The following is a 22,110-nucleotide window of genomic DNA, read 5'->3' as shown; positions in this document are numbered from 1 at the left end:
ACAGGAGGAGGCGTATGTGGGTGGTAACAGGGGAAGGTGCTTGAAAACGGGGAGTGGAGATCAGAACGCAGGCGTGCCTAAAGGTCAAAGCGGGCGCTTTATGGGTGTGCATAATTAAAACAGCAGCGTCATTGACCACGTCACCTGGTTGTTTTATAGTCAGAACTGCTCGCAATATTGCGGTAGGAAAAACCAGCCACAAGAATAGCGAGCAGTTCATACACTGTTCGATGTACTCGATTAATCTAATAAATAGCGGACATGACGTATGATGCGAGCGGCCAGGGGGCGTCTTTTTCAAAATTACGACCGCAAGTTTTGTTCGCTCGTTCAGACTTATAGGCGTGAACAGACCGCAAAGAGCGAACGGTTCATTTGAATAGCCACCCACAGTCTCTACTACAGGGGAAGGCAACGTATGGCGCTCCAGCTGCTGTGGGACTATACATCCCAGCATGCCCTGCAACAGTTTTAGCATGCTCTAAGAGCAGGGCATGCTAGGACGTGTAGTTCCACAACAGCTGGAGTGTCACCCCTGCTCAAGTAGATGAGTGAGAGATGTTGGGAAGCCTTTCTAAAAAGAATTTCCCTTTAGTGTTGGAGCACATCTAAGGGATACATAGAGAGAGCCATAGGTCTGACCTCTTTGACCAGCGGTAGCAGATCTGGTGATGGCCGAAGCAGTTGAGACCTTGAATCCTGTGGCCCCCGGATCTTTTCAGTATGAAACCTTCCCTTTAAAATAAATAGAAAGTACACAAATAAGACAGAATGCTGAGAATGAGCACCACTAGAATGCGCACCATTAGAATGCGCACAGGAACAGTTTTATATTGGGTGGTAAGTGAAAGATTTGTTTTCCAGCTTGTAGCAGTGATGATATTCGTTAGTGTGTAAGATCTTTCTTCAACATGTATCTGAATGTTTGTATGTACTGGAGTATGCATGTAATAAACGCAGCTATGATAAATGGATTAGAGGACGTCTTACAGTCACGTCAGCGGGGGACGATTACCGGGAGGGGACTCTCCAGAGCAGCAAAATCAGGGTGTTTCGGCAATTCCTTACAAGGAGAGACCGAGCGCCCGATTCTAAGATGGACTCATTCACTCACCCGCACGGCCACGGCAGGTGACTTACTCCCTAATGCGAGAACCCGCCCGTGTACGCTGAATATCCGTGCGCCTGCATGTGGAAGTCCACCCCCACGCTGTTTTTCCGTCCGCAGTCGTCCTCATTAGTATTGGAGTCTGTGCCTACCCCATGCTGGGCACAAAAGAACAGTCAGAAAAAGGCGCACCATCAGCACCCGCACGCTACAAACGAGCGCAGAAGCCGCTATAACACACCAACGATACGCATCAGTTCCCAGCGTCCACATGGTCTCCACCCAGCTACCGTCTCATTTGACCGAAAGAGTCCTAAACAGGCAGATGGATCAATCCGTACGCTGTTGTAAACTCCGTCCGTGAGCGTTCGCCTTGGTCCGACGCCAGCACTGTCGACAATTTTATTTTTACGGCACAGTATGCAGATATTTGTTCGATCCGTCCGACTCAGTATCAGGCCCGGTCTCTCTAATGCCCCTTTCACACATAACCCAAAAACCCGGGTGCTTGCACATGAACGCGCATCGGCCCGGGTTTAGCACATGTGTGGAAGGTCCAACCTGGGTTGACAGTCCCTGGTCCGCGACCCTGGTCACTATCGGGGTTTTTCCTAGGACTTGCAACTCAGGACCATGACCCTTGCTCAAGTCTGAAAGGTATGACCCGGTTTTGAGGACTCGGGTCATGCCTAAAAGAAATTGATTGGCTGGGGACAGTAGTGCTTGGAGATGACATCATCACTGGAAAACCCGGGTTCAGGGTGACGGACTCAGGAATAACCCGAGTCGTCACCCTTGTGTGAAAGTAGTCCCGGCTTCCCGGGTCTGAGCAGGGTTGAAGCCGGGATTTTATGTCTGAAAGGGGTTTTAAGTCAGGGTTTAGAGAGTGAAGGTTTTCATACTCACAGTCCCTTAGGTCCAAGGTCTGTAATAAAGGACAGGTGACTGACCTCCAAAAACTCCATCTGTAAGAAACAGGGGTGCAGTTAAAAAAAAAAAAAACTTAAAAAGGAGGATTGGTCCCTGGTAACTACCCCTGCAAGCCGGGGCAATAATAGCACCAGAGAAACGACTGCCACAGTCGGCTAAATCTGTGCAGATATTGAACCAGCCGATCCGGGAATCTTAGACCACAAGTTCTGACGGTCAGGACAGCACAAAGCCAAGATGGAGGACAGGGGGTGGAAATCTTCTCTCGCCCCATTTCGGGCGGTGCTCACCATTGCATGGTAGTTTCGGTAGAAGGATCTTGTTAGCAACACGTTGAGGTATTCGGCCAGGTGCTTCTGCAAATTAGAAGATGGATTTGTGTAAATGTGGGAACAAAGTCACAAAAGGTGACGTCACAGTCTACCCAGAAACAGCTTCCCGGAAATATATTGTTACAGGAAAGGGATCCTCCTATGAACGGAGGATTTCAAAAAAGTTTAAAATTCTGGTTTTAGGACATTTTCTTTATGGTTTGCAGAATATACTGACAGCCACAGGCCAATAGATTCGGGTTACCCTCTTGGATATTAGAAAAAAAGATTCCCACTGAAATTTAACTAAACCGATGCTGATCTGCGGGATTTACATCCTGTTTTACTTTATGCAAACTAATCCCACAGTGGCTTCATCCATACGCCCTCACCCCCCCCCCCCCTGGGGAAAGGTTTGTTTTATAACACAGAGTAAATAGTGTGATATACTATCACCCGCAGCAGCCAATCAGATAACAGCTTACATCAGTCAGCTGCTTAGTACTAATGCAAGCTAATCGGTGGCTGGGTGCAGGGTGTGAGTAAATGATTTAGCACTTACAGGGATATTCAATATGAAACGTAAACTTCGCTGTCGAAGTTTACGTTGCATATCGGAGATTTTCCTGGGATAAAGTATCGTGCGCGCGCCCGCTTTATCCCGGTATTCAATATGAAAATGGGACCCAGCGAAGTAGGATAAGCGAAAAAAAACGAAATTTACCTGGAATAAATTGTAGGACCCCCTAAAGTTGTAAAAACATGGGGGATCACTATGGGTACCCCCGTTTTAGCCTGCAAATGAAAGTCAGGGTTTTAAATAGCCGCAGCAGGTGTTTTTTTCCCCCCGACATTGAAGAAGTGATGCAGAAGAGCACTTAGGTTATTTTTTTCGTTTTTTTAAGTGGTCCCATCAAATTTGGGGTACATGAAAATGGGTACTAGCATATTTTGATGTCCCTAAAGTAATTTTTTAAAAATTCTGCAATTGTGCACCTGCCGCTATAAATCTATTCTAGAAAACACCTGCCGCTAATAATCTATTCTATAATACACCAGCCGCTAATAATCTATTCTATAATACACCTGCCGCTAATAATCTATTCTATAATACACCTGCCGCTAATAACCTATTCTAGAATACACCTGCCACTAATAATCTATTCTATAAAACACCTGCCGCTAATAATCTATTCTAGAAAACACCTGCCGCTAATAATCTATTCTAGAAAACACCTGCCGCTAATAATCTATTCTAGAATACACCTGCCGCTAATAATCTATTCTAGAAAACACCTGCCGCTAAAAATCTATTCTAGAATACACCTGCCGCTAATAGCCTATTCTAGAATACACCTGCCGCTAATAATCTATTCTAGAATACACCTGCCGCTAATAATCTATTCTAGAAAACACCTGCCGCTAATAATCTATTCTAGAATACACCTGCCGCTAATAATCTATTCTAGAATACACCTGCCGCTAATAATCTATTCTAGAATACACCTGCCGCTAATAATCTATTCTAGAATACACCTGCCGCTAATAATCTATTCTAGAAAACACCTGCCGCTAATAATCTATTCTAGAATACACCTGCCGCTAATAATCTATTCTAGAATACACCTGCCGCTAATAATAAATTCTAGAATACACCTTGCCGCTAATAATCTATTCTAGAATACACCTGCCACTAATAATCTATTCTAGAATACACCTGCCGCTAATAATCTATTCTAGAATACACCTGCCGCTATAAATCTATTCTAGAATACACCTGTCGCTAATAATAAATTCTAGAATACACCTGCCGCATCCTTGCAGAATAGCCCTGAACCTATTTCCCTATTGATAATTTTTTCCCATTTTTTTTTTTCACCCCAATTTTTTATAAATTTTTTGGGGTGTCCCTATTTTTTTTTTTAAAACTTTTTTTGACAGTTATTTTTAAAATGTCATTCCCTATTTTTTTTAAGCCTGCACCCCTAAACCCCAATTCTGCACTTTTTTTCGCCATCTATTCAGTGGTGAAAAGTTATCCCCGTTTTTTTTTTTCAAAGACTTTTCGAAAACATCGCAAAAACGGAGTTTTCGCTCCATATTGAATTCCCCTGTTAGCCTGAATGTGAAGAGTACGCACCTGTTTGCTGGAGGCCCGTTGCGGCGACTCTCCAGAGACGTGAGGCAGCGAGGGCATCGCCGCAGTGGTTTCAGCGCGACTCCGGGTCACGGCAAAGCTGGGGGACAGAAGAACAGATCAGTGTTTCATGTTCTCATCTACGGCAACATTAACAAAATGTCTATTAAATTAAACAGCGCGGCTGAAGGAGACGGGAGGAAGTGCGACAGTCAGAGAACGTTCTGCAGATTCTCTCAGCAGAGTTCTGACCGGCTGAGAAGAGGGTTTAGGCCACAAGACAATGAGCCACGTAATCCGCTATACCGTACCGGGACAGAGGGTTGAGGGGCAGGAGTGAGGCAAATATTTTGTGTCTGAGAAGATCCCGATGGAGTTCCTGGAAATGTTTGAATTTCTTTTTGATGGTCCATTGGAACGGGCCGTGCATCAGGTGTACGGAATATAAAGTGCTGGTGCGGACCTGTTACACAGACAGAGGGACATTAACTCAACACAATCCCAGTGACTGGCAATCAATACACTGTAACATAGTCATCATAGGAACCTAGATTCATCTGTCTGTAGCACCCTGCAGGGGGAGGGACAGGCTCATAGTTCCCTTCTGTGTGTCTCACCCTGCAGGGGGAGAGACAGGCTCATAGCTCCCTTCTGTCTGTGTCGCCCTGCAGGGGGAGGGACAGGCTCATAGCTCCCTTCTGTCTGTCTCGCCCTGCAGGGGGAGGGACAAGCTCACAGCTCTCTTCTGTCTGTGTCACTGTGTCGCCCAGCAGGGGGAGAGACAGGCTCACAGCTCCCTTCTGTCTGTGTCGCCCTGCAGGGGGAGGGACAGGCTCATAGCTCCCTTCTGTCTGTGTCACCCTACAGGGGGAGGGACAGGTTCACAGCTCCCTTCTGTCTGTGTCGCCCTGCAGGGGGAGGGACAGGCTCATAGCTCCCTTCTGTCTGTGTCACCCTACAGGGGGAGGGACAGGCTCATAGCTCCCTTCTGTCTGTGTCACTGTGTCACCCTGCAGGGGGAGGGACAGGCTCATAGCTCCCTTCTGTCTGTGTCACCCTGCAGGGGGAGGGACAGGCTCATAGCTCCCTTCTGTCTGTGTCATCCTGCAGGGGGAGGGACAGGCTCATAGCTCCCTTCTGTCTGTCTCACCCTGCAGGGGGAGGGACAGGCTCATAGCTCCCTTCTGTTTGTGTCACTGTGTCACCCTGCAGGGGGAGGGACAGGCTCATAGCTCCCTTCTGTCTATGTCACCCTACAGGGGGAGGGACAGGCTCATAGCTCCCTTCTGTCTGTGTCACCCTGCAGGGGGAGGGACAGGCTCATAGCTCCCTTCTGTCTGTGTCACCCTGCAGGGGGAGGGACAGGCTCATAGCTCCCTTCTGTCTGTGTCACCCTGCAGGGGGAGGGACAGGCTCATAGCTCCCTTCTGTCTCACCCTGCAGGGGGAGGGACAGGCTCATAGCTCCCTTCTGTCTGTCTCACCCTGCAGGGGGAGGGACAGGTTCATAGCTCCCTTCTGTCTGTGTCACCCTGCAGGGGGAGGGACAAGTTCATAGCTCCCTTCTGTCTGTGTCACCCTGCAGGGGGAGGGACAGGTTCATAGCTCCCTTCTGTCTGTGTCATCCTGCAGGGGGAGGGACAGGCTCATAGCTCCCTTCTGTCTGTGTCACCCTGCAGGGGGAGGGACAGGCTCATAGCTCCCTTCTGTCTGTGTCACCCTGCAGGGGGAGGGACAGGCTCATAGCTCCCTTCTGTCTGTGTCACCCTGCAGGGGGAGGGACAGACTCATAGCTCCCTTCTGTCTGTGTCAATGTGTCACCCTGCAGGGGGAGGGGCAGAATAATAATTATGTTACACGTCACCTTTGAGCCACTAGTGTAACGCTCCGTCTGGGATATGTGAGCCATAACGGGGACTCCTTTCAGGAAAACAGACCCCAGGTGTTTGAGTGGTTTATGGTCATAGACGGTGAGGAAGGGGCTGAGATGAGAACCTGGAAAAGGGAAACAAACAATGAAAATATATGACATCAGAAATGAAGCAGAAGTGTGTGAGACCCGTGAATGGAGGATAAAGCACTTTGGGCCTGATTCAGAGCCGCTCGTAAGCGGCCGCTCGTTCGCTCCGAGCGATGTTTGCCCAACTGCGCATGCGTACGGATCGTTATACGCATGCGCGAACCAGTCAGTGCGGTCGAAATTCATGTGCTCGCAAAATAGCGAATGCCTGCTATTTTGAGTGACAGAATGAGGCGTATGTGGGTGGTAACAGGGGAAGGTGCTTGAAAACGGGGAGTGGAGATCAGAACGCAGGCGTGCTTAAAAGGTCAAAACGGGCGTTTTATGGGTGTGCATAATTAAAACAGCAGCGTCATTGACCACGTCACTGGGTTATTTAATAGCCAGAACTGCTCGCAAAATTGTGGTAGGAAAAACCAACCACAAGAATAGCGAGCAGTTCATACCCTGGTCGATGTACTCGATTAATCTAATAAATAGCGGACATGACGTAGGATGCGAGCGGCCAGCGGACGTAGTTTCCCAAAAAACGACCGCAAGTTTTGTTCGCTCGTTCAGACCTAGAGGCGTGAACAGACCGCAAACAGCGAACGGTTCATTTGAATAGCCACCCCTATTTTCTGGACGAGCGAGCGCTAATTGCGTCTGGCTCTGAATCAGGCCCTTTAATCAAAATCCAGCACATTTTCAGCACTTTAGGGGGAGATGTACCCGGCCTTGGAGAGAGAGAAAGTGGAGCAGTTGCCAAATGGCAGCCAATCAGCATCTGTGATGTCAAAGACTGTGCTTTGCGCATTTTTATCTCTCTCCAACTTGATACGTCTCCCCCTTTGCCATCTACAGGAGAACCGCTAACGCTAGGCTGAACGGTAACCATAGTGGGACATAACACCGTCTGGGGTCTCCACTAAGCTGCGGGATCTCTGTCATTAATCAGATAGTTAGGTACTATTACCAATCTTCGCAATGGTGGGTCCGTGAATCCGCAGCGGCTTCTGGATCCCCTTGGAGTAACGTGCTTATGCCCAGTCACATTCCTCCGGAGCCGTTGGCCGGCAGCATTAAAGCTGCCAGCGAGGGGGAGGAAACCTCTGCATAGGAGCGGGGTTTCGCAAGGGCTCCAAAAGGTGCCGCAAATAGAGAAATACAGGCACAACCGCATTATGTACCGCTGCGATATACAGCAATACTTAATGCTCCCACTGCGCCACCAATGACCGTCCCATCCTGGGTCGGGTAATCCTGCGATAGAGACCCCAAGATCGCCACCATATACACTATGTTGCACCACCATAGACTCCAATGCCACATAAAGGCTCACAATGGCCGCACACAGGGCCTGATTCAGACCCGCTCGCGAGCGCTATTTGCTCGCAAGCGGGTCGATGGTGGCCCACTGCGCATGTGCGAGACCCGGATAGCGACGGGGAAGCCGTCGCTCCGGGTCTCGCTACAAAGGGGGCGTGCTGTCGATGTTGAGTGACAGCACACCCCCTTTGGTGGGCACGCCGGGACGTGTCTGCACAGACGGAGGCGTTCCCATGGGAACACCTACCGTCTGGGGCCGGCCTCTGATAGAGGCTCTGATAGAGCCAAAAGCACTCCAGGGCTTGCGGCAACGAGACCCTACCGCAAGGGTCTCGTCGCAAGCCCGATGGTCGCGATGGTCTTGACCATCGCGACCATCATCATGGACGCTCGCATAAGCTGTGGGTGGTAACCCACAGCTATGCGAGCGTCCAAGAGGCCGCACCATTAAAAAAAAAAAAAAAAACGCCCTGATTCAGAGCGGGCGCTCATTCAGAGCACAGCTCCATCATGCCATCAGTCTCATATACCCTCGTATTAAACCAAACACAAATGCTAAAAAAAAACACTAAGGGGTATATTTACTAAAGTGAGAGAGTTTTTAAAGTTGGAGATGTTGCCCATAGCAACCAATCAGTTTCTACTTAACATTTAACTAGCACCTTCTAGAAGATAATAGCTAGAATCTGAGTGGTTGCTATGGGCAACATCTCCAACTTTAAAAACTCTAACTTTAGTAAATATACCCCTTAATACTCATTATGCCGTGATAAGTAACAGGCCTATGCCGTAACCCATATGCGGGTATATCCTATTATTAGACAGAGGAGAAAATACAAGCAGCAGACTAGATTTACTCGTCTAAACTACACTAGAAAAGCAACAGAATACAAGTGGCTGCTAGGGACATCACTGCCTCTGTCACCCGGTGTATTTTACATTTACTGGCCAATTACAGCGATATGGAACTAGCAGTCATTTGATAATAAGCTGTAATTACCAACAATTTCACATGGAGGCCTATGAAATAATTTCTATTACGGAGCTAAAAATATTATCCCTTGAATTAAAGTAACCAAGCATGTAATTCATGCTGTCCTTCGACGCTTGTTGTAGCAGGCTGCCCGTTTAGGAGAGAGGCGAATCCTCCTGCATCATTCGGAGCCAGCAGAGTATGAGTGACAGATTTGCAGACTTGCTAACATAAAGTTCTAGCATGAAACAGATAACTAGCGGTGGAAGATGGAAGAAATGAGAATACTGGATAAGCTTCTGATTAGTCCCTGTCCCAGGGAAGGGGGAATATTTTTGCATTTAGCATCAATTCCTTTTTCACAATCACTGCTGTCCTAAAAGTGTACATAGTGCTTTCGCTGACTGTGGGGGTCTGATCAGATAATGCTGTGATCAAAAATAACAAAAATTGCAGCTGAATGTCAGAGTAACACTTTACATACCTGCCTCATACATGAAAGGGTTAATCAGGGTGCTTAGTGGGGTCTCTAATATGGAGAGTGTCATTTGGAAGAAGGAACGTTTGCTAAACCTTAATAAAAGGATAAAACTCTATGACAGATGGAATGTCAGGATATATCTGAACGTATATAGAGCAGCTCATACCGTCTTCATCTTCTCGTATAGAGTCCAGTTCATCGAGTTCGATGTCTAAGGCCGCGGTGTCCAGGTGTTCCGGCAGGTAACAACCGTCTGGGCTGTCCGGGGTCGGCATAGTAGCAAACACCTTGAGGGAAGGGACGGAGGGTGAGAAATGTGCGGAAGGACCATAGAACAGGCCTTGTAAATGAGATCAGTACATATCAGTCAGACCACACGTACTACTTATGGTAAATAACATGGACAGACACAGAATTACTAACGCGAATGACAATCGGCTCTTCCCTATTACAAAGTAGGCAGCGTGTGGGGTCCAATGGTTGTGGTAGCACGGTTTCTAGACATTCCCGTAAATCAAGCAAAACCTGGAGCCGTATATGCTGCCGCCATCTGCTGTATGGGCACCATTTAGCAACAAACGCAATGGCGATGTCTGCGCAATTCGTAAAAGCCGCACTGTGCATGAGCAATTGTGCTGCGATTCCGGAAGCACAGAGGAAACCATCGCTAAGCACAGGAAGTCGGCGTTTGAGCGTGGTAACTGGGGGCAGAAAAACGCCTCTCCGTTGGGACGCAGTTTTATGGGCGTGCATAAATTAGCCATTGCATACGCTGCGTGAGAGCTCTCTGCGTGTCAGGAGAGCCGCAGTGTTGGAGACAAGTCAGAGCTATTGTAAATGCTGCATGGTGTGCGTCGATGGTACCGATGTTTACACACGAGTGCGGCATTGGACGGATATGAGAAGGCAGCGGCGGGTGTCACCTATGCTGGGCTAAGCCTTGGAAGGCAATAGCATATTTTAGCAAATGCGATCTGTAAGATATTGCAGTTGCGATTGCTTTACCCTCTGCTGCTGAACCAGGCCCTATAGCTCTATATCGTTTCCAGAAGTTAGATCACAATCCCAAGAATATCCTAAATGACATTAGAAAATGACCCTCATCTCCCCATACTGCCCCTGACTCCCCCCCCCCCCCCCCCTCATTAGGTGAAGTAATGCAGCAGTGCTCCTCACAGTGAGTATAGAGGACAATGCACAGAGACCATCTGCAGGACATTACTGAGCTGTAGCTATGCGTTTCTATGGACGTTGCTGGATTATAGGTTATCGGATAACAGTACCTGTAATAAATAATGCAGGACGTAGGTTTAATCCCATGATTACCTTATTGCAGTGTACACAGTATTATTCATATAATTACTTTTTAAGGCGCTGAGGAACACTTGTGGCGCCATATAAATTAATCATAACAATAATAATAATTATTATTAACTCCTCATTACCCCTTCTTCCCTGGGTAAGGGTCAGACTGAGCAGGTTATCCCAGATTTCCCTCTCCCCCAGGGGGATTCCCAGAGGCTATCCCCCCCATGTGTCCCGAATTGTACGAGGCATTAAAACCACTGATTAACATCTGTCCCAGACCCCCGGGCGATAGTCCCCCATCTAGCCTCTCACACTGACCGGGGGGCTCAGCGCTTACTGCAGCGGAGAAAGCGCACGGCCATTAATCAGAGCCATCAGTGATAGACGGTCTGGCAGACAATCAGAATCAGTCAGCTGCTCTCAGATTCCCTGCCAGATTGTCACGTAAGGGAACATGTACAGTATTCATTCGGTTTTGCAGAATATCCTCCAAAAATGCAGTTTTATGAGGATTTCTGCATAAAGAAAGTACCTCCACCTCCATACTGTATTAAGGGCCATATTCAATTAGAAGAGAAAAGTCCGTTATCGGCGATAATTTATCGCCGGTGACGTCGTTTTCGCCGTTTTGACTTTTCCCCATATTCAATTCTAAAGACTTTTCGCAGGTGCGAAAAGTCTTTGGCAAAAACTGGGGATAACTTTTCACCTATGAATAGGTGGCGAAAAAGAGTGCAGAATTGGGGTTTTGGGGGTGCAGACTTAAAAAAAAAAAAAAGTACCCTGCACCCCTTGGTATGTCCCCTTAAAGTAATCTGTGCCAAAAATGTTTTAAAAAGTTTGATAGGGCACCCCAAAAGAAGTGGTTTCGATTTGGGGGGCGAAAAAAAAAAAAGTTGGGGGACAAACTAAAAAACTAGCGGCAGGTGTTTTTTAGAATGCGGTTGGTTGCGGCAGGTGGATTTTTAAATAATCACTTTAGGGAGACTTAAAAATATGCTTGCACCGATTTTCATGTACCCCAAATTTGATGGGACTATTTATTTTTCAAAAAAATGAAGCGACCCTAAGAGGAAATCACAGCAGCTCGCTGTTTTTCTATGGCAAATTCTGGGCTTCCAGTTCGACTGCGCAGGCACAAGTCGGTAAGACGGGCGATCTTCCGGGAATGCCTAGTGACTACTTAATACGCCACCGCTTATTTTACGCTCCGGCATGGAATAATTACCAACATTATTCATAAATTGTACTTACCTTGATTTTGCATGATAACGCTTGCTATGTTATATGGGTGGCAGAACGCGCCAGTGTTCTTATTAATGTCTGATACCAAGGAGTCGAGCCCACGTATGCATCTTTTGCTGGCTGCCCGCCTGCGACTTTATGCTAATGCAGCTACAAAGCCCTTCCCTGGCGCACATCCGTGCCTCCGACTGTGCCGAGACACCCACTGTACGATGCAATGCCGATTAGTGGCGTCTAAGGCGGCACCATCGAGACTTGTACCAGTTGTACGGCAGGTGCAGTTTTTCTTTGTTCAAGGACGGCCTCCTATGTAACCGGTTCAGCTCCTGAGTGCGCAAACACTTCAGCGACGCCCGCAAGACTCCCATAACATGCCCAAAATACGGACCACCTATGTGCGACTATTTATCCGCCTCCCTGTCATCGCCCAGCACTTTTCCAAGACATTTCTGTGGCAGTGCGTATCCCGTGCGCCTCAATCGCAACTGTGACCCTGCGCACAAGTGCATGCAACTGAGCCTCTAATACTGGAATGTTCACATTTCCTCTCTTTGTCCTGAAGAGGAGGAGAGCAGATATACTGGGAACAGCAATCACAGGGGGTGTACTATAAAAAGCGCAGATTCTTTTTTTGGCAGGCTTTCTGTAATAACAAAAAGTTTGGGTACAACGTCACAGAATACGGAGAACGACGGAGGACGAATGCGAGAAGGCGTTACACTCCCCCCCCCCCGCTACACTATCGGCAGAGAGCGGACTGAGGCCAAAGCACAGGTTCAGGCATAGAACAAGGATTAATCTCTACCATCATTTTTTATTTCCCAATAATATCTTAAATAACCAAACACAGATGCTTGAGATGCAGCGTCACAGCCTGGCCCCATCGCCTGGCTACACGCAGGAGGTCACACACCGCGGTAGATAAACAAGAACTACACCCAGCCAAAGACACTGTACAGGCCTGATCCCTGCTCAATCTGAGAACAGAAAGGACACTTCTTGGAGACATGAAATAAGGATGACTGAACGGCAGCAGCCACAATGATGTGATGGCCGGAAATTAGAGAGAAATAGTTGTTACACACAGACTCGCGGGTATGGACCCGGGCCGGACTTGCTTCATTAGATTCAAGTATGGAGTCCAGGCGTCGATGTTCCTTTTCCCCTCTATCAGTGAGATGTATCAACCCTTGGAGAGAGATCAAGTTGGAGGCGTTGCTATGGGCAACACCTGCACTTCTATAAACCTGAACTTCAGTAAATATACCTTCTATTATGGTTTGTAAAAAGGAGAGGATTTACTAAGACGTAGGAAAGATGGGTTTTATTTGGATTGGAATAGCACAACCTGCCATTTACCCCAATGTCTGATTGCGTCCCTGACCGTTGAGCAATGCAATCATATGGGAGGAGACTGGGGTCCATTACTGTGGTAGGTAAAATATCTGCCCACAAAGGGCAATAGCAATGATATTGCCTACGCATAAAAAAAAAGAACAAACCAAACCCGGGCTCAGTAGGAATGTACCAATTACGACTCCAGCGTCCAAATATTACATAAAGATCAGCGATTGCATTAACGCATGTGCAGGCGTCCATGGCTCATCATTATCTAATTCCCAGTCCCTCCCCCCAGATCAGTCTCATGCGTCACTGAGCACAGGAGCCTGAGCATTATCTTTCAGAAAAGAAAAACTGAATGGCAAGAGGAGTAAGATAATAAAGTGTTGTTGATAAAACGTTAAAAAAAAAAAATTCCAAAAGACCAGCACATCAGCGTTTGTTCCCTGTTCTGAAAAATATTAAGATCTGTTCTCAAATAGGGAGTGTACTTAACACACAAAATGCTACTAATAATGATGGTAGTGGTAGGGTGAATGCCAGGGATAGGTGCGGAGTACTAAACTAATGTTAGTACAGCAGGGGCAGTGGCGTATCTATAATGCAAGGTGTGTGCTGCACGTGGGTCCCGGGGGGCCCAGCACACCCTGAACCAAGGATTCGTTGATACCCGTGCGGCTGATCCCCTTACCCTACTTTGGCTCACAGTGGTGCGGCCATCTTTCCGGCTAGGTCTAAGGAAAGACGGCGCCGCACAGCACATGGCAATGTCCATCTTTCTGGCTATGTATTCACAAAGATTAGCGGAGAGCTTTCTGCCCTTCTGCACATGCGTCATCTTTTCCGAGTACATAGTCAGGAAGATGGCCGCGCCGCTGTGAGCTAAAATAGGGGAAGTGGCAGCCGCACTGACACAACGACCCCATGCTGCTGCCTTATCCCACCACTGATCTGCAATAATGACCCCATAATGCTGTCACCCACTATACTATGATGATTGCCAGCGACCACATGCAGCTGACACACATTACACTGCAAGAACTCATCCTGTATCACAGTTTACATGTATTCTTCTACTATTTGATGACCTAAACTACTATATGAACCTTAACGACATCATGCATGGCACAAGATTTATTTACCCCGAGAATCAACTTGTAGTCTACATAGAAAGCATCTAAAATATACATTTTGCCATTTACGAATGAGTAGGACAGAGGTGATTATCCTATTGGAGCCAGTCACACAGTCACAGGAGGCCTGACATTTTCATTTTCCCATATCTCAGTGCCCGTGGCAAGAAAGAGAGAGAGGGAGGGATCAGTCAACAGCGTGAGATGCCGGCAGTGGCGAGATTTTGGCAATGTTGCCGCAAGATATAAAGCTGCAATTTTTGGGGTTTGCATTAAAGCAATCTGCCACCGGAATCAGCACCGAAATCTCGCAGGTTATTGCATTTGGGTCATAGAGCCTGATTCAGCATGGATTGCAAATGCAACCGTGTTTGCAGATCAGCCGATGGTGCGTACTGCGCATGCACCGATAGCATTGCGATCACACACACAGACAGGAATCCATCGCAGAGTGAGTGACAGGCTGTGAGCGTTTGGGGGTGGTGACGCGGGCGCGGCCGGAGAAACGCGGGCGGTCCCGTCCGTTAAAACGCCGTAGCATGGGCCTGCATAAATTAGCCACTGCGATGGCCTACGCAGCTTGAGTGCAGCGAGATTGCCAATTTCTGAGACAGGTCAGACCTGATGTCATTGCAGCGTGAGGGGCCGATGTGCTCCGATGTTACCGATGTATATGCAGGCGGTATTACGGAAGGGAGAACGCAGCAGTGGGTATCTCTATGCTGGACGGACGGACAGACATAGCAGATCAGACAATCCACATTCCCGGTACACAGAGGGTTAAACACCTGATATGCAGAGTAAATAATGGGTCATGCCAAGACATATAGACAACTCTGCTATTCTTGTGCTGCCGGCTAGTATATCCGGTGGCTCTCTAGGTGTGGTGAAACTACAAGTCCCAGCATACCCTGCCAGCTATCAGAGCATCCTGGGGTTTGTAGTTTCCCCACACCTGGTGTCCTGGTCCCAATCACACACAAATCCGTCTTCCTACTGTGTAACATTAATACACAACTCAGACACAGAACTACAATGTATCATCCCATTATTCCTGCACAGAGCCAGCCTCCCTCTATACCACCACAGTGCATCACTCTGCTACTCCTCTCTATACCACCACAGTGCATCACTCTGCTACTCCTCTGCTCATCCAGCTTCCATATATCCCGCTACACTAGCACACGCCATCACTCTGCTATTCTTTCCTGTGTGACAATACAATACATTATGTCACATAGACACTGATGAAATGACAGAAGTCTGGATGTTAATGTAGATGAGCACAGCTGCGTTCTGTTATTCACTTACTGTAACGCACAGTAATCCCCCCCTCTGCAGTGCAGCTAAAACTTGTGTAACAGTACTTATGTGACACTACATCACCTTCTGCACTGCAGAGATATGTACTGTACTCTTCCTGAACTAATCACACACCCAGACACTACATCACTCACTGAGCTCAGCCCTCCCCATCCTGCTACACTACTCCCCATCACACACAGCTCAGTCACTACATCACTGCCTGCACTGTACCCACCCCTCACACACTGCACCCGGGCACACAGCTGGGCCTTGCCCTGGAGTCACCTCTGTTGTTTCTTGGTTGGGTACATATCACAGCACTTCCATCCTGTAACTCCTGCATACATGCTGTGATCTCACCAGTCACTCCCAGTGCACCCATCCCAGAGAGCACAGCTACGCCCAGACTGGGAGAGAGAGGAAGAGTATCACACTACTGCATCACACAGTACAGGCACTGCTACACCATAAAGCTACAGCTCACATCCAATACACACACTATACTATACAGTACAGGCACTACTACACCATAAAGCTACAGCTCACATCCAATACACACACTATACTATACAGTACAGGCACTACTACACCATAAAGCTACAGCTCGCATCCAATACACACACTATACTATACAGTACAGGCACTACTACACCATAAAGCTACAGCTCGCATCCAATACACACACTGTACTATACAGTACAGGCACTGATACACCATAAAGCTACAGCTCGCATCCAATACACACACTATACTATACAGTACAGGCACTACTACACCATAAAGCTACAGCTCGCATCCAATACACACACTATACTATACAGTACAGGCACTGCTACACCATAAAGCTACAGCTCACATCCAATACACACACTATACTATACAGCACAGGCACTACTACACCATAAAGCTACAGCTCGCATCTAACACACACACTATACTATACAGTACAGGCACTACTACACCATAAAGCTACAGCTCGCATCTAACACACACACTATACTATACAGCAGAGCCGTAACTAGACTTTTTAGTGCCCTGTGCCAGAAAGAGCATTGGCGCCCCCTCTTTTTTCAAAGGGTCATAATGCACCCAAAAAAGGGCCATGGCCTCATGGGGAAGGGCCAGGGAAGAGATAGGAGAGACTAGGAGATGCTGGGGATGAAATAAGAGGAAGCTACAAGCAAGAATAATAATAAAACAGAAATTTGACAGGCCCAAACAGCGCCCCCTGACCTGTGGTGCCCTGTGCCATGGCACCGGCCGCACTACCCTAGCTACGGTCCTGCTATACAGTACAGGCACTACTACACCATAAAGCTACAGACGCATCCAATACACACACTATACTATACAGTACAGGCACTACTACACCATAAAGCTACAGCTCGCATCCAATACACAAACTATACTATACAGTACAGGCACTACTACACCATAAAGCTACAGCTCACATCCAATACACACACTATAATATACAGTACAGGCACTACTACACCATATAGCTACAGCTCGCATCCAATACACAAACTATACTATACAGTACAGGCAATACTACACCATAAAGCTACAGCTCACATCCAATACACACACTATACTATACAGTACAGGCACTACTACACCATATAGCTACAGCTCACATCCAATACACACACTATACTATACAGTACAGGCACAACTACACCATAAAGCTACAGCTCGCATCTAAAACACACTACACAGTACAGACACTACTACACCATGACATGTATATATTATACACACAGCCCAGTACAGACACTACTACACCATGACATGTATACACACACACCCACAGCCCAGTACTGACACTACTACACCATGCCATATATACACACACACAGCACAGACACTACTACACCATGCCATATATACACACACTATACTATATAGTACAGGCACTACTACACCATAAAGCTACAGTTCACATCCAACACACACACTATACTATACAGGACAGGCACTACTACACCATAAAGCTACAGACGCATCCAATACACACACTATACTATACAGGACAGGCACTACTACACCATAAAGCTACAGCTCACATCCAATACACACACTATACTATACAGTACAGGCACTACTACACCATAAAGCTACAGCTCACATCCAACACACACACTATACTATACAGTACAGGCACTGGTACACCATGTCATATATACACACAAAATCCAGTACAGACACTACTACACCATGTCATATATACACACACACACACAGCCCAGTACAGACACTACTACACCATGTCATATATTCACACACAGTCCAGTACAGACACTACTACACCATGTCATATAATATGAGATATGGTAAGAACTTACCCTTGTTATCTCTATTTCTACGAAGTCCATAGGGTTCCACAGGATACCTTGGGGTATAGGTGTGACGTCAGTCGCAGGGCACCAAAGAGTTAAGCTTTCAGCCTCCCAGGATGCACTAGGTCCCCCTCCTATACCCCGCCCCCGGGCCAAGGCACCTCAGTTAGTTACCAAGCCATAGGCCGGAGGAGGAGAAGGAAGAGAGAGAACAAAGATCTGGACACATACAAGAATCACATTCTCACCAGAGGGAGACGGAAAACCGGTGACCAGAGCAAAGCCCATCTGCAGCACAGGTGCGACAGGGCGGGAGTCCTGTGGAACCCTATGGACTTCGTAGAAATAGAGATAACAAGGGTAAGTTCTTACCATATCTCATATTTTCTACTTCAGGGTCCATAGGGTATCCACAGGATACCTTGGGGATGTCCCAAAGCAGTATCCTTTAAGGGTGGGGACGCTCCTGTGCAGAAAGGAGAATCCGCCGCCCGAAGGAAGCATCCTGAGAGGCGAAGGTGTCAAACCTGTAATACCTCACGAAGGTATGGACAGAAGACCACGTAGCAGCCTTGCAGATCTGAACTGCCGAGGCACCACGTCGAGCTGCCCACGAAGGACCCACAGACCTAGTGGAATGAGCCTTCAGAGAAGGAGGGACCGGTAGGCCTTCATGAAGATAAGCTTCAGAAATAGCCATACGGATCCAGGCTGCCAAAGTTTGCTTTGAAGCAGGCCAACCCTTTTTACGGAAGCCAAAGAGGACAAACAAAGCGTCCGACTTCTTAAACGAAGAAGTGCGGTCAACATAAGTCCTTAAGGCCCGCACAACATCCAAAGAGGCCTCACCCACGGAAAGACCCGGTGAGTTAAAGGCCGGAACAACTATTTCCTCGTTAATATGAAACTGGGAAACAACTTTGGGAAGAAACTCGGGCCGAGTGCGGAGCACTGCCCTGTTCCCATAAAAAACCAAGAAAGGGGGTCTACAAGAAAGAGCCCCTAACTCAGAAACACGTCTGGCCGAAGCAATGGCCAGAAGGAAAACAGTCTTAGCTGTTAGCCATTTAAGATCCACTGAGCCCAGTGGTTCAAACGGCGGTCCTTGGAGAGCCCTCAGGACCACAGCCAAATCCCAAGGCGCCACAGGTGGAACAAAGGGCGGCTGAATGCGGAGAACACCCTGCATAAAGGTGCGCACATCCGGGATTGTAGCAATCCTACGGTGAAACCAGACAGATAGGGCCGAAACCTGTACCTTCAAAGAAGCAAGGCGAAGCCCATGATCTAGTCCCGCTTGCAGGAAGGCGAGAATCCGAGACAGACGAAACTCCCGCGGTGCATAACCTCTCGGTCGACACCACTGGAAGAACGTATGCCACACGCGATGGTATATCCTCGCGGAAGACGGTTTCCGAGCTCGCAACATGGTACGCACCACAGAGCTGGAAAACCCCCGGGACCTCAGCATGGCCGTCTCAACAGCCACGCCGTCAAAGACCGCCGAGTCAGGTCCGGGTGAAGGCAAGGACCCTGAGACAGAAGGTCCGGTCGTAGCGGCAACCGCAGAGGAATGTCCACGGACAGACCCTGAAGGTCTGAGAACCAGTGCCGTCTGGGCCACGCGGGAGCTATCAACAGGAGCGTCCCTCCTTCCTGTTTGAATTTCCGGATTACCCGTGGAAGAAGGGAGACCGGAGGGAACAGGTATGCGAACCGGAACGTCCACCGGACGGACAGAGCATCCACCAGAGACGCCCCTTCGCCTCTTGTGCGAGACCCGTACACCGGCAACTTGTTGTTGTGCCGGGACGCCATGAGGTCGATTTCTGGAAGACCCCACCTGTCCACCAGTAGTTGAAAAACGTCCGGGTGCAGGGACCATTCCCCCGGATGAACGTCCTGGCGACTTAGAAAGTCCGCCTCCCAATTGAGCACTCCCGGGATGAAGACCGCTGATATGGCCGGAAGATTGCGCTCCGCCCAAACCAGGATCCGAGAGACCTCTACGAGAGCCGCCCGACTGCGAGTTCCTCCTTGCCTGTTTATGTAGGCCACGGTGGTAGCGTTGTCCGACTGGACCTGCACCGGGCGACCCTGGAGAAACCGCTGTGCCTGCTGGAGAGCATTGAAGACCGCACGGAGTTCCAAGATATTTATTGGAAGCTCCGCTTCTGTCGGCGTCCACCTGCCCTGGAACAAGTGTGGACCCGAAACTGCTCCCCAGCACCGAAGACTGGCGTCCGTTGTCAACAGGACCCAATTTGGAACCCCGAACGGACGTCCCTTGTTGAGGTGGGTCGTCTGTAACCACCACGTAAGGGACAGGCGAACCTCCTGGGTGAGCACAATCGTCTGGGACTTCAGAGACTGAGTCAGCCCGTTCCACTTGGACAGGATCAGGTGCTGCAGAGGTCTGGAGTGAAACTGGGCGTATTCCACCATGTCGAACACCGACACCATGGAGCCCAGTAACCTCATCGCCGAGTGTAAGGACACCCGGCGACTGTGCAGACAACTGCGCACCCTTGACTGTAAAGCAGAGATCTTGTCCTCCGTCACGAAGATCCTTTGCTGTCCCGAGTCCAATAAGGCTCCAAGATGCAGAATCCTCCGAGACGGGATTAGAGTGGACTTCTGCCAGTTGATTAGCCAGCCGTGCCGTTGCAGCAGTGCAATGGTCAGGTCCAAGTGGCGTAACAGGAGCTCTGGAGATCCTGCCACCAATAACAGGTCGTCCAAATACGGCAACATGCGGACTCCCTGCAGCCGCAGAGAAGCCGCCATGACCGCCATCACCTTGGTGAAAACACGTGGTGCTGTTGCCAGGCCAAAAGGTAACGCCCGAAACTGGAAGTGGTCGCTGCTGATTGCGAACCTGAGGAACTGTTGATGGCGCCAAAGAATAGGGACATGCAGGTAAGCGTCCTGTATGTCCAATGACACCAAGTAGTCCCCAGGTTCCAGCGCCAGAATGATGGACCGTAGGGTCTCCATCCGAAACTTCGGGACCCGCAAAGACTTGTTGAGTGCTTTGAGGTTGAGAATCGGACGATATGACCCATTGGGTTTCTGTACCAAAAATAGATTTGAATAGAAACCCTGGCCCCTCTGGGAGAATGGAACCGCCACTATAACTCCAGCCTGGAGCATAGTGTGCAATACCTTCCGCAGCTCCGTAGCCTTGTTCCGGTCTGATGGGAGACCCGTGGTGAAGAAGCGAGCCGGGGGTCTGTGCCGGAAGGAGAGGGCGTATCCGTGAGAAACCACCTCCAGAACCCAAGTGTCTGTCGTAGTGGTCGACCAACACTGGGCGAACTGTAGCAGGCGGCCTCCCACCCTGGGATCCCCCAAAGGGAGGCCCGGACCGTCAGGCCGCAGGCTTGTCATCTGGCTTGGGGGCCGGACGTCTGGTACTCCATGCCTGCTTCCGGGGCTTGACCGATTTCTTAGGGCCAGCCTGTCGAGGAAACGACTGTGGTTTGGGCCTGCCCTGGGCCCTAGATGACCGAAAGGACGATGGTCCCGAACCAGAAGGAGCAGCGGCCGACGGGAGACAGGCAGATTTGGCTGCCGCCAGCGTGGCCACAATCTTATCCAGATCCGGACCGAAGAGAACTTCTCCGGTAAACGGCAACGCTTCCAGACCTTTCTTGGAATCTGCGTCCGCCTTCCAGGATCGCAGCCACAAGGTGCGACGAGCAGCTACCGCTGCTGAAGAAATTCTAGACACCAGAGTACTAATGTCTAGAGCCGCCTCGTTGATGTAGGTGGCCGAATCACGGAGATTGCCAATCAACTCCGCCTGATCGGCCGGACAGTCGGATTCAAAAGAAGCCTCTAATGAATCCGCCCAGCGCTCCATCGCTCTGGCAACCCAGCAAATGGCCATAGCCGGCCGTGCTGCCCCCCCTGCAAGGGAATAAGCGGACTTCAGGCAGATTTCTACCTTGCGGTCCGTAGCATCCTTAAGGGAGGACATGGATGGCATCGGCAATGTGGCACTACGGACAAGACGGGTCACGTGAGAATCCACCTGTGGAGGGGATTCCCACTTCGCAAAATAATTATCCGCGAACGGATAAGCCACCGCCAGGCGTCTCTGCGGCTGGTATCTTTTGCCAGGTTGTTTCCACGCCTCCTCTAAATGGTCCACCAACTGACCCGAAAGA

General features: G+C 48.9%; 1 protein-coding gene across 6 annotated transcripts in view; it reads right to left on the bottom strand.

Moving 5' to 3' along the window:
• PLD2 (phospholipase D2) overlaps nucleotides 1-22,110 on the bottom strand; it is an 86,439-nt gene that overhangs the window by 53,876 nt on the left and 10,453 nt on the right. For 4 of the 6 annotated variants that reach the window (XM_088459511.1, XM_088459509.1, XM_088459515.1 and 1 more), the window contains exons 2-8: nucleotides 9,434-9,554; nucleotides 6,350-6,480; nucleotides 4,798-4,949; nucleotides 4,490-4,586; nucleotides 2,329-2,394; nucleotides 2,015-2,073; nucleotides 643-735 (exon numbers count right to left, since the gene is read on the bottom strand). In XM_088459511.1, coding sequence (XP_088315637.1) covers nucleotides 643-735; nucleotides 2,015-2,073; nucleotides 2,329-2,394; nucleotides 4,490-4,586; nucleotides 4,798-4,949; nucleotides 6,350-6,480; nucleotides 9,434-9,542 — 707 coding nt within the window. In that variant the 5' untranslated portion in view covers nucleotides 9,543-9,554. Of the gene's footprint in view, nucleotides 1-642; nucleotides 736-2,014; nucleotides 2,074-2,328; nucleotides 2,395-4,489; nucleotides 4,587-4,797; nucleotides 4,950-6,349; nucleotides 6,481-9,433; nucleotides 9,555-11,829; nucleotides 11,853-15,884; nucleotides 15,941-22,110 lie in introns of those variants that run through there. The other 2 variants (XM_088459512.1, XM_088459513.1) reach the window with 2 other exon arrangements.

This window comes from Taudactylus pleione, unplaced genomic scaffold, assembly GCF_031769625.1.
Source record: "Taudactylus pleione unplaced genomic scaffold, aTauple2 ptg000913l, whole genome shotgun sequence".
In the NCBI taxonomy this organism is placed as follows: domain Eukaryota; kingdom Metazoa; phylum Chordata; class Amphibia; order Anura; family Myobatrachidae; genus Taudactylus; species Taudactylus pleione.
Note: the sequence above shows the minus strand (reverse complement) of the source record. Positions and strands in the feature narration are given on the sequence as shown.